The sequence below is a fragment of the Saccopteryx bilineata genome, chromosome 8 (assembly GCF_036850765.1).
Source record: "Saccopteryx bilineata isolate mSacBil1 chromosome 8, mSacBil1_pri_phased_curated, whole genome shotgun sequence".
NCBI classification, from domain to species: domain Eukaryota; kingdom Metazoa; phylum Chordata; class Mammalia; order Chiroptera; family Emballonuridae; genus Saccopteryx; species Saccopteryx bilineata.
This window is the reverse complement of record NC_089497.1, coordinates 42,474,148-42,489,004: the sequence shown is the minus strand read 5'-3', so window position 1 is coordinate 42,489,004 and position 14,857 is coordinate 42,474,148. Positions and strand designations below refer to the sequence as shown.

At 42.1% G+C, this 14,857-nt stretch overlaps 1 protein-coding gene across 4 annotated transcripts in view; it reads right to left on the bottom strand.

The window, feature by feature from the left end:
• The window catches only part of SIDT1 (SID1 transmembrane family member 1), a 103,857-nt gene extending 91,346 nt beyond the window's left edge, over positions 1–12,511 (bottom strand). For 3 of the 4 annotated variants that reach the window (XM_066241299.1, XM_066241300.1, XM_066241301.1), the window contains exon 1: positions 11,614–12,511. In XM_066241299.1, the coding sequence (XP_066097396.1) occupies positions 11,614–11,823 (210 nt within the window). In that variant the 5' untranslated portion in view covers positions 11,824–12,511. The remainder of the gene's footprint in view (positions 1–11,613) is intronic. The other variant, XM_066241303.1, reaches the window with a different exon arrangement.
• Between the last annotated feature and the right edge of the window lie 2,346 nt (positions 12,512–14,857).

The window sequence follows — 14,857 nt, the reverse complement described above, 5'->3', positions numbered from 1 at the left end:
ATAAATATAAAATTCAAATTTATAAAACTTCCAGAAGATAACATAGAAGAGAGGAAAGACAGGAAGGGAGAGAGGTAAGAAGCATCAACTCATAGCTGCAGCACTTTAACTATTCACTGATTGCTTCTCATACATGCCTTGACTAGGGGCTCCACCAAGCCAGTGACCCTCTGTTCAAGCTAGCGACCTTGGGCTCAAGCCATTGATCACAGGATCATGTCAATGATCCCATGCTCAAGCCCACAACTCCACATCAAGCTGGTGATCCTGCTCATCCTCAGGGTTTTGAACCTGGGACCTTAATGTCCCAGGTCAACTCTCTATCCAATGTGCCACCACTGGTCAGGCTAGTGACAACTATTTAGATACAATACCAGAGAGATGATCCATAAAAAAAACCTTAAGTGGAACTTCATTAAATTTTAAACTGTCTCATCCATGGAGGAAAAAACAAACAAACAAAAAACTAAAACAAAACACAATTGAGAGAATAAAAAGACAAGCCATGGACAAGGAGAAAATATTTGCAAAACTTGTATCTGATGAAGGACTGGTATCCAAAATTTATAAAGAACTGTTAAAACTCAACAATAAGAAAACAAATATTGCAACTTAAAAATGGACAAAAAATCTGAACAGACACCTCACCAAAGAAGATGTATAAATGGCAAATAAGCACATGAAAAGATGCTGAACAGCAAATGTGATCAGGAAATTGCAAACTAAAACAATGAGATATTACTCTGTACCTATCAGAATGGCTAAAATCTAAAGCACTGGCAATACCAGATGCAGAGGAGGATGTGGAGCAACAGGGACCCTCATTCACTGTTGGTGGGAACACAAAACGGAAGAGTCACTTTGGAAGACAAGTTTGGCAGTTCCTTACAAAACTAAACATACTCTTACTGTATGACCCAGGAATTAAGCTCCTTGGTATTTACCCAAATGAGTTGAAAAAAATCCACACAAATATCAGCAAACAAATGTTTACAGCAGCTTTATTCCCCTTTCTTTTTTCCTATCCAAGTTCTGCTTCTCTCTTACTACCTTTTCAACCTCATTTCCTGCAACAAAGCTAGTGGTGGGATGAATGTCTTATCTAAAGTACTGCAGTACTTGGAAAGATGCTAGTAAAAATATGAGTCAAATATATGTTGTTAAGTTTTCTAGTAGCTACAATAAAACATTACAAAAGTAAAAGAAACAGCTGAGGTGGATTTTATTAATACATCTCCTTAACCTAACATATCCAGTATATAATACATAATCAATAAAAATATTTATGATATATTTGTATGTTATTTTTTTCATACTGTCTTCAAAATCTGATGTGTATTCTACACTTACAGTACATTTGATTTTGTGACTAGTCACATTTCAAGTGTTCCATAGTCACATGAGGGTAGTGGCTACCATATTGGACAGCATATGCCTACAAAATCCATTATACAATTTAGAACAAGATTATCAGGTCTAGGCAGGCAGAATATGGGTTCTCGATAAAATCAATCCCATTACTGAAGTATGGTCAGCTGTAACACCCTGATGACATATTGATTACTCATTTTCAGAGACACAGAGAAAAATGTGGGAGTTGACTGCTATGGACTGAATGTTTGTATCCTCCCTCCCATTTCATTTGTAAATTAAAGCCTAAGCCCCAATAATCTTTGGAAGGTAATTAGATCACAAGGTTGGAGCACTCATGCTGATATTAGAAGACTCAGGAGAGAGCTTGTTTCTCTCTATGCTTGGTGGGCCATTTGTGAACACAGAGAGAAGGCACTGTCTATGGTATAAGCCAAGAAACAGTTCTCATCAGATTCCAAACCTGATGACACTTTAATCTTGGACTTTCCAGCCTCTAGAACTGTAATAAATACTTTTTAAGGCACTCAAACTATGATATTCTGTTATAACAGCCTGAACTGACTGAGATAGGAACCGGTCACTCAGATAATGTGTTAATGAGATGATTCTCTCCTCAACAAGCAACAGTCCAGTCCAATAAGAGGACATCAGAGGAGGTGTTTCAGCCTTAGTACATATAGAACACAGGGAAAGTACATATAAGACCAGGAGAACTGAGGCTATCACATCAAAATTTTAAATTCTACATAACTAGTAATGTATACAGCTAGAAGTTACCATTGTTCATAAGAACTGGATAGGCTTTTTCAATCTGGATCCAAGAGGCTGGTTAAACTGGTTCTAGATACATGACTGCTGGTTGATATTAATAAAGCCAAGGATTGATCTTTGGGATAGAAAAATATATGTCATTAAAAGATAAATGCTGGGGATCCCAAGAGAAATGGTGCCGTAGGAGTGCTCCCGATACCCCTCCCCAAAATTTCAACAAGTTCTACAACCAGAGACAGAAAAATCTATCCCTTAGAGCGTCTGGAAGTCCCACACACTGAACAAGAAGGTCTGATTGGGCAAAAGGTTGACTAAGAGAGTGGACCCCAATATTTAAAGTTCTGAAAGAGATGAACTTCCAGCCAAGAATACTATGCCCATCAAAGCTATCCTTCAAATATGAAGGAGAAATAAAAACATTCACAGATACAGAAAAGATGAAAGAATTTATCATCAGAAAATCCCCACTTCAGGAAACACTAAAAGGGGTTTTCCAACCAGATATAAAGAACAAAACAAAACAAAACCACAAGTAAAAGCTCCACCAAGAACACAAGAAAACCAAATTTAAACTGTGACAACAAAAACAAAAAAGGGGAGAGGACAAAGATTAACAGTAGCAAATGACAATGGAGTGCAGAAGCACTCATAAGATAATGTACTACAATGAACATGGCAGATACCCTTTTCATTAGTTAATGGTAACCACCCTTGAAAAAACCACCACAGAAGCACATGACTTAGAAAAGGTAGTAACAGAGGAAAGAAGTATGGATTAAAACCAAACAAATACAAATGATAGAAAAACAAAAGAGAATATTCAAACAAGATACAAAACTAACAGAAAGCAATATATAAAATGGCAATAGAGAACCCTCAAGTTTCAATAATTACACTAAATGTAAATGGATTAAACTCACCAATAAAAAGACACAGAGTAGCAGAATGGATTAAAAAAGAAAATCCAACTGTATGCTGCCTACAAGAAACACATCTAAGCAACAAAGATAAAAACAAATTCAAAGTGAAAGGCTGGAAAACAATACTCTAAGCAAATAACATCCAAAAAAAAAAGCAGGTGTAGCAATACTCATATCTAACAATGCTGACTACAAGACAGCAAAAGTACTCAGAGACAAAAATGGTCATTTCATAGTGATTAAGGGGACACTGAATCAAGAAGACATAACAATTCTTAATATATATGCACCAAACCAAGGAGCACTAAAATATATAAGACAGCTACTGACTGACCTAAAAACAAAAACTGACAAAAATACAATCATACTTGGAGAACTCAATACACCGCTGATGGCTCTAGATTGTTCATCCAAACAGAAAATCAATAAATAAATATTGGTCTTAAACTAAACACTAGAGCAATTGGATATGATAGACATCTACAGGACATTTTATCCCAAAGTGACAGAGTACACATTTTTCTCTAGTGTACATGGAACATTCTCAAAATTGATCATATGTTGGGCCACAAAAATAACATCAGCAAATTCAGAAAAATTGAAATTGTACCAAGCATATTTTCTGATCATAAAGCCTTGAAACTAGAATTCAACTGCAAAAAAGAGGTAAAAAAACCCCACAAAAATGTGGAAACTAAACAATATACTTTAAAAAAATGAAATGAGTGGGTCAAAGAAGAAATAAGCACAGAGATCAAAAGATATATACAGACAAATGAAAATGACAATACAACATATCAGAATCTCTGGGATGCAGCAAAAGCAGTAATAAGAGGGAAGTTCATATCACTTCAGGCCTATATGAATAAACAAGAAAGAGCCCAAGTAAATCATTTAACTTCACACCTTAAGGAACTGGAAAAAGAAGAACAAAGACAACCCAAAACCAGGCGAAGAAAGGACATAATAAAAATCAGGACAACCCAAAACCAGGTGAAGAAAGGACATAATAAAAATCATAATAAAAATAAATGAAATAGAGAACAGAAAAATTATAGAAACAATTAATAAAACAAGGAGCTGGTTCTTTGAAAAGATCAACAAAATTGACAAACCCTTGGCAAGACTCATCAAGGAAAAAAGAGAAAGGACTCATATAAACAAAACCCAAAATGAAAGAGGAGAAATCACCACAGATATCAAAGATATACAAAGAATTATTGTAGAATAATATGAAATACTATATGCCACCAAATTCAACAATCTAGAAGAAATGGATAAATTCCTAGAACAATACAACCTTCCTAGACTGAGTCATGAAGAAGCAGAAAGCCTAAACAGACCAATAAGCAGGGAGGAAATAGAAAAAACTATTAAAAACCTCCCCAAAAATAAAATTTCAGGCCCAGAGGCTATACTAGTGAATTCTATCAAACATTCAAAGAAGACTTGGTTCCTATTCTACTCAAAGTCTTCCAAAATTTAAAGAAGAAGCAATACTTCCAAACACATTTTTTGACGCCAACATAACCCTGATACCGAAACCTGGCAAGGATGGCACAAAAAGAAAACTACAGACCAATATCTCTAATGAATACAGATGCTAAAATACTAAACAAAATACTAGCAAATCGAATACAACAACATATTAAAAAAATAATAGATCATGATCAAGTGGGATTCATCCCAGAATCTTAAGGGTGGTTCAAGATACATAAAATGGTTAACGTAATACACCATATCAACAAAACGAAGAACAAAAACCACATTATCCTATCAATAAATGCAGAAAAGGCATTCTATAGTATATAACACATTTTATGTTTAAAATACTCAACAAAATGTGTATAGAAGGAAAATATCTCAACATGATAAAGGCCACTTATGATAAACCATCAGCTAACATCATATTAAATGGCATAGGCCCTGGCCGGTTGGCTCAGTGGTAGAGCATCGGCCTGGCGTGCAGGAGTCCCGGGTTTGATTCCCGGCCAGGGCACACAGGAGAGGCGCCCATTTGCTTCTCCGTCCCTCCCCCTCACCTTCCTCTCTGTCTCTCTCTTCCCCTCCCGCAGCGAGGCTCCATTGGAGCAAAGATGGCCCGGGTGCTGGGGATAGCTCTGTGGCCTCTGCCTCAGGCGCTAGAATGGCTCTGGACGCAACAGAGCGATGCCCCAGAGGGCAAAGCATCGTTCCCTGGTGGGCATGCCGGGTGGATCCCAGTCGGGCACATGCGGGAGTCTGTCTGACTGCCTTCCCGTTTCCAGCTTCGGAAAAATGAAAAAAAAAAAAAGGCATAAAACTGAGGACTTTCTCCCTTAAATATGGAACAAGGCAGGGTTGTCCACTCTCTCCACTCTTATTTAACGTGGTGCTAGAAGTTCTAGCCCAAGCAATCAGACAAGATAAAGAAATAAAAGGCATCCATATTGAAAAAGAAGAAATAAAGGTTTCACTTTTTGCAGATGATATGATCCTATACATCGAAAACCCCAAAGACTCCACAAAAAGATTACTAGAAACAATAAACCAATACAGTAAGGTTGCAGGATACAAAATCAATATACAAAAGTCCATAGCCTTTCTATATGCCAACAACAAAACATTAGAAAACGAACTCAAAAAAATAATCCACTATAAAAAACCCCAAATAGCCAAAGCAATCCTAAGGAAAAAGAATGAAGCTGGGGGCATTATAATATCTGACTTCAAATTATATTATAGAGCCACGAGAATGAAAACAGCATGGTATTGGCAGAAAAATAGATACTCAGACCAATGGAACAGAATAGAAAGTCCAGAAATAAAACCACATATATATGGTTAAATAATTTTTGATAAATTTTATGGGGCCAACAACACACAATGGAGAAAAGAAAGCCTCTTCAACAAATGGTGCTGGGAAAACTGGAAAGCCACATGCAAAAGAATGAAACTCGACTACAGCTTGTCCCCTTGTACTAAAATTAACTCAAAATGGATCAAAGACCTAAATATAAGACCTGAAACAATAAAGTACATACAAGAAGACATAGGTACTAAACTCATGGACCTTGGTTTTAAAGAGCATTTTATGAATTTGACTCCAAAGGCAAGAGAAGTGAAGACAAAGATAAAGGAATCGGACCACATCAGACTAAGAAGTTTTTGCACAGCAAGAGAAACTGACAACAAAATAAACAGCCAACTAAATGGGAGATGATATTTTCAAACAACAGCTCAGATAAGGGCCTAATATCCAAAATATACAAAGAACTCATAAAACTCAACAACAAACAAACAATCCAATAAAAAAAAATGGGAAGAGGACATGAACAGACACTTCTCCCAGGAAGAAATACAAATGGCCAACAGATATATGAAAAGATGCTCATCATCAGTAGTTATTAGAGAAATGCAAATCAAAACTACAATAAGATACCACCTCACACCTGTTCGATTAGCTATTATTAGCAAGACAGGTAATAGCAAGTGTTGAAGAGGCTGTGGAGAAAAAGGAACCCTCATACACTGTTGGTGGGAATGTAAAGTAATACAACCATTATGGAAGAAAGTATGGTGGTTCATCAAAAAACTAAAAATAGAACTACCTTATGAACCAGCAATCCCTCTACTGGGTATATACCCCCAAAACTCAGACACTGATACGTAAAGACACATGCAGCCCTATGTGCATTGCAGCATTGTTCACAGTGGCCAAGACATGGAAACAACCAAAAAGCCCTTCAATAGATGACTGGATAAAGAAGATGTAGTACATATACACTATGGAATACTACTCAGCCGTAAGAAATGATGACATCGGATCATTTACAACAACATGGTGGGATCTTGATAACATTATATGGAGTGAAATAAGTAAATCAGAAAAAACTAAGAACTGCATTATTCCATACATAGTTGGGACATAAAAATGAGACTAAGAGACATGGACAAGAGTGTGTTGGTTACGGGGGTGGGGGGGTGGAAGGAGGAGAGGGAGGGAGAGAGTGAAGGGATGGGGCACAAAGAAAACCAGATAGAAGGTGACAGAGGAAAATTTGACTTTGCGTGACGGGTATGCAACATAATTGAATGACAAGATAACCTGGAGATGTTTTCTTTGAACATGTGTACCCTGATTTATTAATGTCACCCCATTAAAATGAATAAACATTTATAAAAATATATATATACATAACACATAGATACAGCTAACAGGGTAGCAAGTTCCAAAGGGAATGGGGGGAGGGAGGGAGGGGGAGGGAGACAAAGAGAGTGACATGAGAATGGAAAAAAAAAGATAAATGCCTCAGTTTTTGTTTTCTTTTGTTTCTTTTTAATTAAGTGAGAGCAGGGGAGGCAGAGAGATAGACTCCCTCATCTTCCCCCACCGGGATCCACCAGGCAAGGCTCCTATGTGGGGATGCTCTGCCCATCTGGGGCGTTGCTCCTTTGCTTGGCAACCAAAGTATTTTTAGCACCTAAAGCAGAGGACTCAGAGCCATCCTGGGGGGGGGCAACTTGCTTGAATTAATCCAGCCATGGCTGTGGGAGGGGGGGGGGAGAGAGAGAGAGAGAGAGAGAGAGAGAGAGAGAGAGAGAGAGAAGGGACATAAGGAGAGGAGCAGTGGAGAAGCAGATGGTTGCCTCTCCTGTGTGCCCTGACCAGAAATCAAACCTGGGACATCCATAGCGGGTGATACTCTACCACTGAGCCAACTGGCCAGGGCCAATGCTTCACTTTAAAAAACAAAATGAAGTAATTACTTCCAAGGAAGCATTTTAAATAAATTAAAAAAATGTATGGCAAACAATGAATTCTGTTTCTGCAAGTCTCAGAGATGTCTTGTGGCAGGGTGGGCAGATTTTTATTTAAAGGCTCCTTATCACCATCTAGCTCAAATACAAACATCTGATTATTGCCGCCACCTGTCTGTACAGGAGTAATCTCATTTCCAATGAACCTGCTTTTGGCCCTCTGTCCTAGTCAAACAGATCCCTGGTGACTTTTTCAACAGGTGATTTCCTTCCAGTTTTGCTCCCACCCCGTGGTTTTAGAACACTCGCGTGCCACAGGGAAACCATAGTCCTCCGAAAAGTAGTCTCCAGACACCTCCCCTCCAAGGAACTGAAATGAACCATGATCTTGCCTAACCTGCATCTTCGATCGTTATTTCCATTTATTCCTCTTTAAACCAATCACTCCCTTCTTTCAGTGATATATTTTTAATGGCAACTTCATATTTACATTACTGCTTGGAAAGCACGTGAGACTTTTCCTGGTGCTGAGCTCAACAAATTAACATGACACACGCTTGGCTGACAGTTCTCCAGGGCAGCCGTGTGGTATGGGAGATGCAGCGACTGACAGGAAAGATTAGGGAGGAAGGCTCCCATTGTAGCTTCCTTTCTTTACCAAAGCCTAAATTTAGAATAGCTTTTCTCCTCCAGGCTGAAGGAAAATAATATAGGCAATATAACAATGTTTGGAGAGAAAAGGAAAAAATGATTAAAACTAAAGAAATTAGAATTCTTTGTAGTACTGAAGAGGGGTAGGTGGGAAATGATCCCCTTCAGGGGAAAGAGCCTTGACCAGGACTTGCTCAGGTTAAAGGAAACTGGTCATGGCCACAGTTCTACCATTGGGTTCATAGACCTTTATTTAGCAGAGCTCTTTAATGAGTTTGGGTTTGACAATATAGGCAAAACTGCTTGAAATGAGAGAGTAACAAAAATTTAGAGAGTGGAAAGCTAGCCTTTGGGGTGGGAGATAGCCAAGAAATGGTGATAAGCCAGGGCTCAAAAAATACTGCCACCATCTTGAAATTTCCCCTAATGGGGAATAGCTGGTAAATGGCTATGACATTGCCTAGATTTCTGATTTAATTTATCACCTGTTCTGTGGTGTTCTGCAATTTCCTTATGTTTTTCTAAAACTTCAGTATAATTCTGCTACATCCAATAGCATCATATTTGTGGTATTAGAAAGAGGGGCTGCTGCTACTGAACATGGGCAAAAGGACCAAGAAGAGAGGAGGCTAGCAGTAGAAACTGAGGAATGGTTTGGACAGATAGATCGGAAAAGTGCCACCTCTGGAGAAATCAATAGAAAAAAACTGGAGGGAGAGGAGGGTAGTTCTCAAAGTAAGTGGGTAGAGAGCTTCACTGTTTTATTTGGATATTAAAGAGAAGTTTCAGAAAGCTGTAAAGTTTGAGAGCATCTAGTTCATATTACTGCTTACTGGCATTAAAATAATTGAGTTATCTGTCAGTCTCATGGTCCCTAGCTGTATTTCTCAGACTAGTAAAATGTTAGGAACTGCTGAGGTAACTAACTTTTTATTATATTATGCAAATATATTTTAAAAAGTAATTAAAAGTAATTACAATCGTTTCATGAAATAAAAGGCATTTTAATGCACATATAGGCAAGATGGGAAGAACAAAATCTCAGAAAAATTAAAGATATCTGTTTTTCATAAAAAAATTTGTCATGGAAAAGTTTGGTTTATATCTGAAATGACCTCACACTTTCAACCTATTTGCAGTTTATTTACTTTGCTCCAGCTTATAGATTCCGCAAATCTTTCTGCATTTATTTATTCATTTATTTACTTCAAAAACATTTGTAAACCTCCTCAGTATCTCATAGTTTTCTAGCAAAGTCAAGCAGGTGACCCCGATCACAAACAGTATCACCCTATGCTGGATTATGGCAGAGGAACTGGCAGAAAACTAAGGGCAAAAAGGCCAACTGACAGTTAAAAAGCAATCAATCTATCTCTAAGCAGAAGTGCAAGAAATGCCACAGCCTGATGTTAGGACTTACTTTGCACGGATTATTTGACTTCTTTTTATTTTTTTTACCAGTGATTTAGGGGGGAATAACAGTACACCCCAGAGATCATGGAGCTTTTCAGCCTTGTATTTGTTTTGTGCCAATCAGAGGGCTAGGAACACACCTCATATGTGACATGTCAGCTGGTCCATACTACCCACGGGACAGAAAGAAGTCACTTACATGGGGACTGGAGGATAAAAACTATCCTGTCCTACTTGTTTATAATGGAATGGCTTTGCACATAGCCACTTTGCTAACATCAGGACACACCACGTGAAGGTCATAGGAGGACAGGACAGGGTGACGGCTGTGCTGCCATGGTGACAGCACCATTGGATGAGTGCCACAATCGAGATGGAGCACTTGCTCAATACATAGAGTTGGGAGCTGTCTGGGAGGGTGACAAGCACAATGGTCCCTTCAGCTCAATACTACCTGTTGGGAAAACAGCTGTGTTAGGCTTGCTCACTTGCTTGTACTTTGCCTGATTAGTGCATGAGGACGTGGCAGCACCATGTAAGTATAGTCTATGTAAGGCTATGGATGCTTGCGCTCAGGGCAGCGCTGGTGGATGGCCTGTGCACGACTGTGAGGGGCCATTTTTGCTGTTTGCCTGAGAAGCAGTTTTCCCTTGCCTGTTTGCATGTCTGATGATGCGAGACTCTATTCAATGGGAATGGCCCAATGCTTTCTGGCTCCACAGTTTCTCCACAGGAGTCCAATGTGGACCTGCCTGGCCTCTGCCACTGGCGTTACACCACCTAAAGTTACCAGGTCTCTAAATTCTGATCCCAAGTGAGAGTTAGAGAGGGAAGCAGCCTATGGTATTCTAACAATCTGTTCCTGAATTTCCCTTGGAGTAGGGAATGCTGGCATAGTAAGAGATGCATATACACACATTTATATAGGAAGAAGATCCAGAGACAGGTACAATGGGGAGTTTCCTTTTTTCTCTATGCCCATAGTAAAGGGGAACATCTAATTATGCTTTTCTTACATTATATAATGAGAGTTTATATGTCAAAGGGGTAGTTCCTGTTAGTCATTTCTCCCCCTTGTCTCACCTCAATTCTGGTCAGAAATATGACTAGAATTTTCACACGATTATCCATCCTTACCTAAAATCAAAGTCCCAAAAGATCCGGGGTATGGCTGCAGTTCCAATGTCTTTGGCCAGGTGTTCTGGCTCCTTTGAAGCACGAACGTGTGACAATGGTACAAAAACACAGGAAGTGACTAAGAATAAACAGAGGTTCTGCAGCTTGCGTCCATTCTCACACGTTCCCTGTTTAGATTCTGAGCAGCTCCCCCTTCCCAAAGCGCTATGACATAAAGGATCTGGTTGAATCACCTGAGTGAAATGAGTTTCCTTTTCTGCAGGTGATTGGAAACAGAGTTTCAGTCTTTTCCCTCCGTGACCCTAGAAATCGTGACTTTCCTAGAGAAAGGCCCAGTATGTGGCCAAGACCCGCAGACCGTGCGGGCAACAGCGCCTGGGAAAGCCCAGAAACGCCAGCGACTAGGCCAGGGGAGGCGCGAAGTGAAGAGTTGTTCCCAAGGCCGGCGGCTCCGGCTGGGCAGTGATTGCTTTGAAGGAGGAAGGGAACTAAAAGTCCCGGCTCCGTGAGGACTCCCGAGGTCGATTCCCCAAGGACCCAAAGCCGCGGCGGGGCTCTGAGGTCTGGGAAGTTCCTGGGAGCAGAGCGAAGGAAGCGGACGCCTTACCTGGCCAGGCTGGCTGGTGTAGTTGAAGGAGTAGATGTTCTCGGTGCTGAGGTTCACCACGCCGCTGTAGACGCGATCGAAATCCGCGCCTCGGGCAGGGTCGCGGGGGTCGCGGCTCCGCGCGAGCGCTTGGGCAGGGTCCCCGGGAGCCGCAGCGCGCAGCAGCCAGGGCAGCGAGCAGAGCAGCGCGAGCCGCGGGCAGCCGGGCATGGTGGGCGCCGCGCCCCGCCGCCGAGCGGAGTGGTCCCGGGGAGGGTTCGAGCGCGGGGCCGGTCCTGCCCAAGTCTCCCGCTGCAGCCGAGCGCGGGCGATGCCTGGCAAGCCCCGCGGACGAGCGCTGGCCACGCACCGGCGAAGGGCCGATCAGAAATTGATGCAGCCGCGGGGGGTCTCCGCGGGGGGGTCTCCGCGGGAGGTCTCCGCGGGAAGTCACGGGCTGGGGGGTACCGCGGCCGGGGGCTGCAGCTGTGCTCTCGGGCTTCTAAGTCTGTTTCCTTCCCCCTTTCTCATTTCTGAGAATCTCCCACTTACCTCACCGTAATTTCAACAGATCGTTTCGCCCCCAACCTTAAAAAGGGGGGGGCCCTGGAGACATTAAAAAGAAATATCTACTCGTCTTGAAGAGTTAACCTGACCAGCCAGTGAGCAGGAAATTGAATCCGTTTCAAATAAATGTGCACCCTGGCCGCAAGCGAAGAAATAGAAAGCAACAGAGCCTGTCCGCAGCGTGTGCAGGTGCTCGCTTTTCCAGTAGGCTACCTGCAGAGAACTCCTGCCTTTCTGAATAATGGGTATTGTTAACTCTCAATTCGCCCTTCTCTAATAGAACCCCCTTCCAGACACCTGTTTTATTTCCTGTCACCTCCTATTCTGCAACGAGAGCCTCACGCCATCTCTTTCTTTTTCTCTCTCTCTCTCTCACTATATGTGCTTGCAAATATGTACAGTCATAAAAAAAATAAATAGACAATTTTGAACACCGCCTCAAGTCTGGTCCCGGAAGTTGTCAAAGGCGACTTAGAGTAACTGGATTTATGCATATGGCATTTCTTTCCACCTAATCTCTTGCCTACTTTACACTCTGCAATGAATTCTCGGATTCTGAAACATTCCCCATGGTTCTGTATTGTTTTTCAAAAGATAGAGACACAACCCACCATTAAATGGAAATTTTCTGGCAAAAATTAGGGGATTCGATTTCAAGAGTTAAAGAGCCAGCTAAAGGGGTGTGTGAAAAGAATTTCCCTTGAAAGTCCTTGGAGAAGAACATCCATCACAATTCAGGTGTAGAAGAGGACTCATTGTTTTATTTCAGCTTTAAGTTATTTATAAACCAGAAAAGCATATAATTGCTTTCTATATAAAGGGACATTAAAAAAGAAGCCACAAAGAAGAAACAAATCTTGTTCAAAGAGTTAATATTATAGATTAAAATTCTAGCACTTAGCATTCAAAAGGAGATTTATTTTTTTACCTCATTGATTTCTTACAATTTATTAAAACTTCAAAAACAAGTGCAATATACATTTGGTATAAAGTTTTATAACTGCACAATCAGAAAACAACCCTGATGGAAGATTGAGTTAGATGACTTTTTTTTTTTTTTTTTTTTTTTTGTATTTTTCTGAAGTTGGAAACGGGGAAAGACAGTCAGACAGACTCCCGCATGCACCTGACCGGGATCCAGCCGGCACGCCCACCAGGGGCGAAGCTCTGCCCACCAGGGGGCGATGCTCTGCCCCTCTGGGGCGTTGCTCTGCCGCGACCAGAGCCACTCTAGCGCCTGGGGCAGAGGCCAAGGAGCCATCCCCAGCGCCCGGGCCATCTTTGCTCCAATGGAGCCTTGGCTGCGGGAGGGGAAGAGAGAGACAGAGAGGAAGGAGAGGGAGAGGGGTGGAGAAGCAAATGGGCGCTTCTCCTATGTGCCCTGGCCGGGAATCGAACCTGGGTCCCCCGCACGCCAGGCCGACGCTCTACCGCTGAGCCAACCGGCCAGGGCCAGATGACTTCTTATTAGACCAATTTTTACTTTTAAAAAATGTCCTTGAAAATGTGCGGCATAAGGACAAAACTGATAATTCAATAAAGAGTTCAATGGTAAAGTTTAAAATAGAGCTCACTGTTTTGTTTTTTTTCAGATTTTTTATTTATTGATTTTAGAGAGAGTAGAAAGGGTGAGGGGGGGAGGGAGAGAGATCAATTTGTTGTTTCCCTCATTTAGGCATTCATTGGTTGATGCTTGTGTGTGCCTTGATCCGGGTATCGAACATGCAACCTTGGCCTATCCAGATGTGCTCTAACCAACTGAGCTACCCGGCAAGGCTAAAATAGAGCTCACTGTTTTTTTTTTAAAAAAACCTAACATCAGGCCCTGGCCGGTTGGCTCAGCGGTAGAGCGTCAGCCTGGCATGCGGGGGACCCGGGTTCGATTCCCGGCCAGGGCACATAGGAGAAGCACCCATTTGCTTCTCCACCCCCCCTCCTTCCTCTCTGTCTCTCTCTTCCCCTCCCGCAGCCGAGGCTCCACTGGAGCAAAGATGGCCCGGGCGCTGGGGATGGCTGCTTGGCCTCTACCCCAGGCACTAGAGTGGCTCTGGTCGCGGCAGAGCATCGCCCCATGGTGGGCAGAGCGTCGCCCCTGGTGGGCGTGCCAGGTGGATCCCGGTTGGGCACATGCGGGAGTCTGTCTGACTGTCTCTCCCCGTTTCCAGCTTCAGAAAAATACAAAAAAAAAACCACAAAAAAAACCCCCCTAACATCAGAATCTTTATCTAGAATTTAAATTACTTCAAACTGATTTATTTAAAATGTCTATGTCTCTTTTAAGAATTTGACAAAATTTCGGCCCTGGCCGGTTGGCTCAGCGGTAGAGCATCGGCCTGGCGTGCAAGAGTCCTCGGTTGGATTCCCGGCCAGGGCACACAGGAGAAGCGCCCATCTGCTTCTCCACCCCTCCCCCTCTCCTTCCTCTCTGTCTCTCTCTTCCCCTCCCGCAGCCGAGGCTCCATTAGAGCAAAGATGGCCCGGGCGCTGGGGATGGCTCTGTGGCCTCTGCCTCATGCCTAGAATGGCTCTGGATGCAACAGAGCGATGCCCCAGAGGGGAAGAACATCGCCCCCTGGTGGGTGTGCCGGGTGGATCCCGGTCGGGCGCATGCGGGAGTCTGTCTGACTGCCTCCCCGTTTCCAGCTTCGGAAAAATGAAAAAAAAAAAAAAAAGAATTTGACAAAATTTCATAAACTCA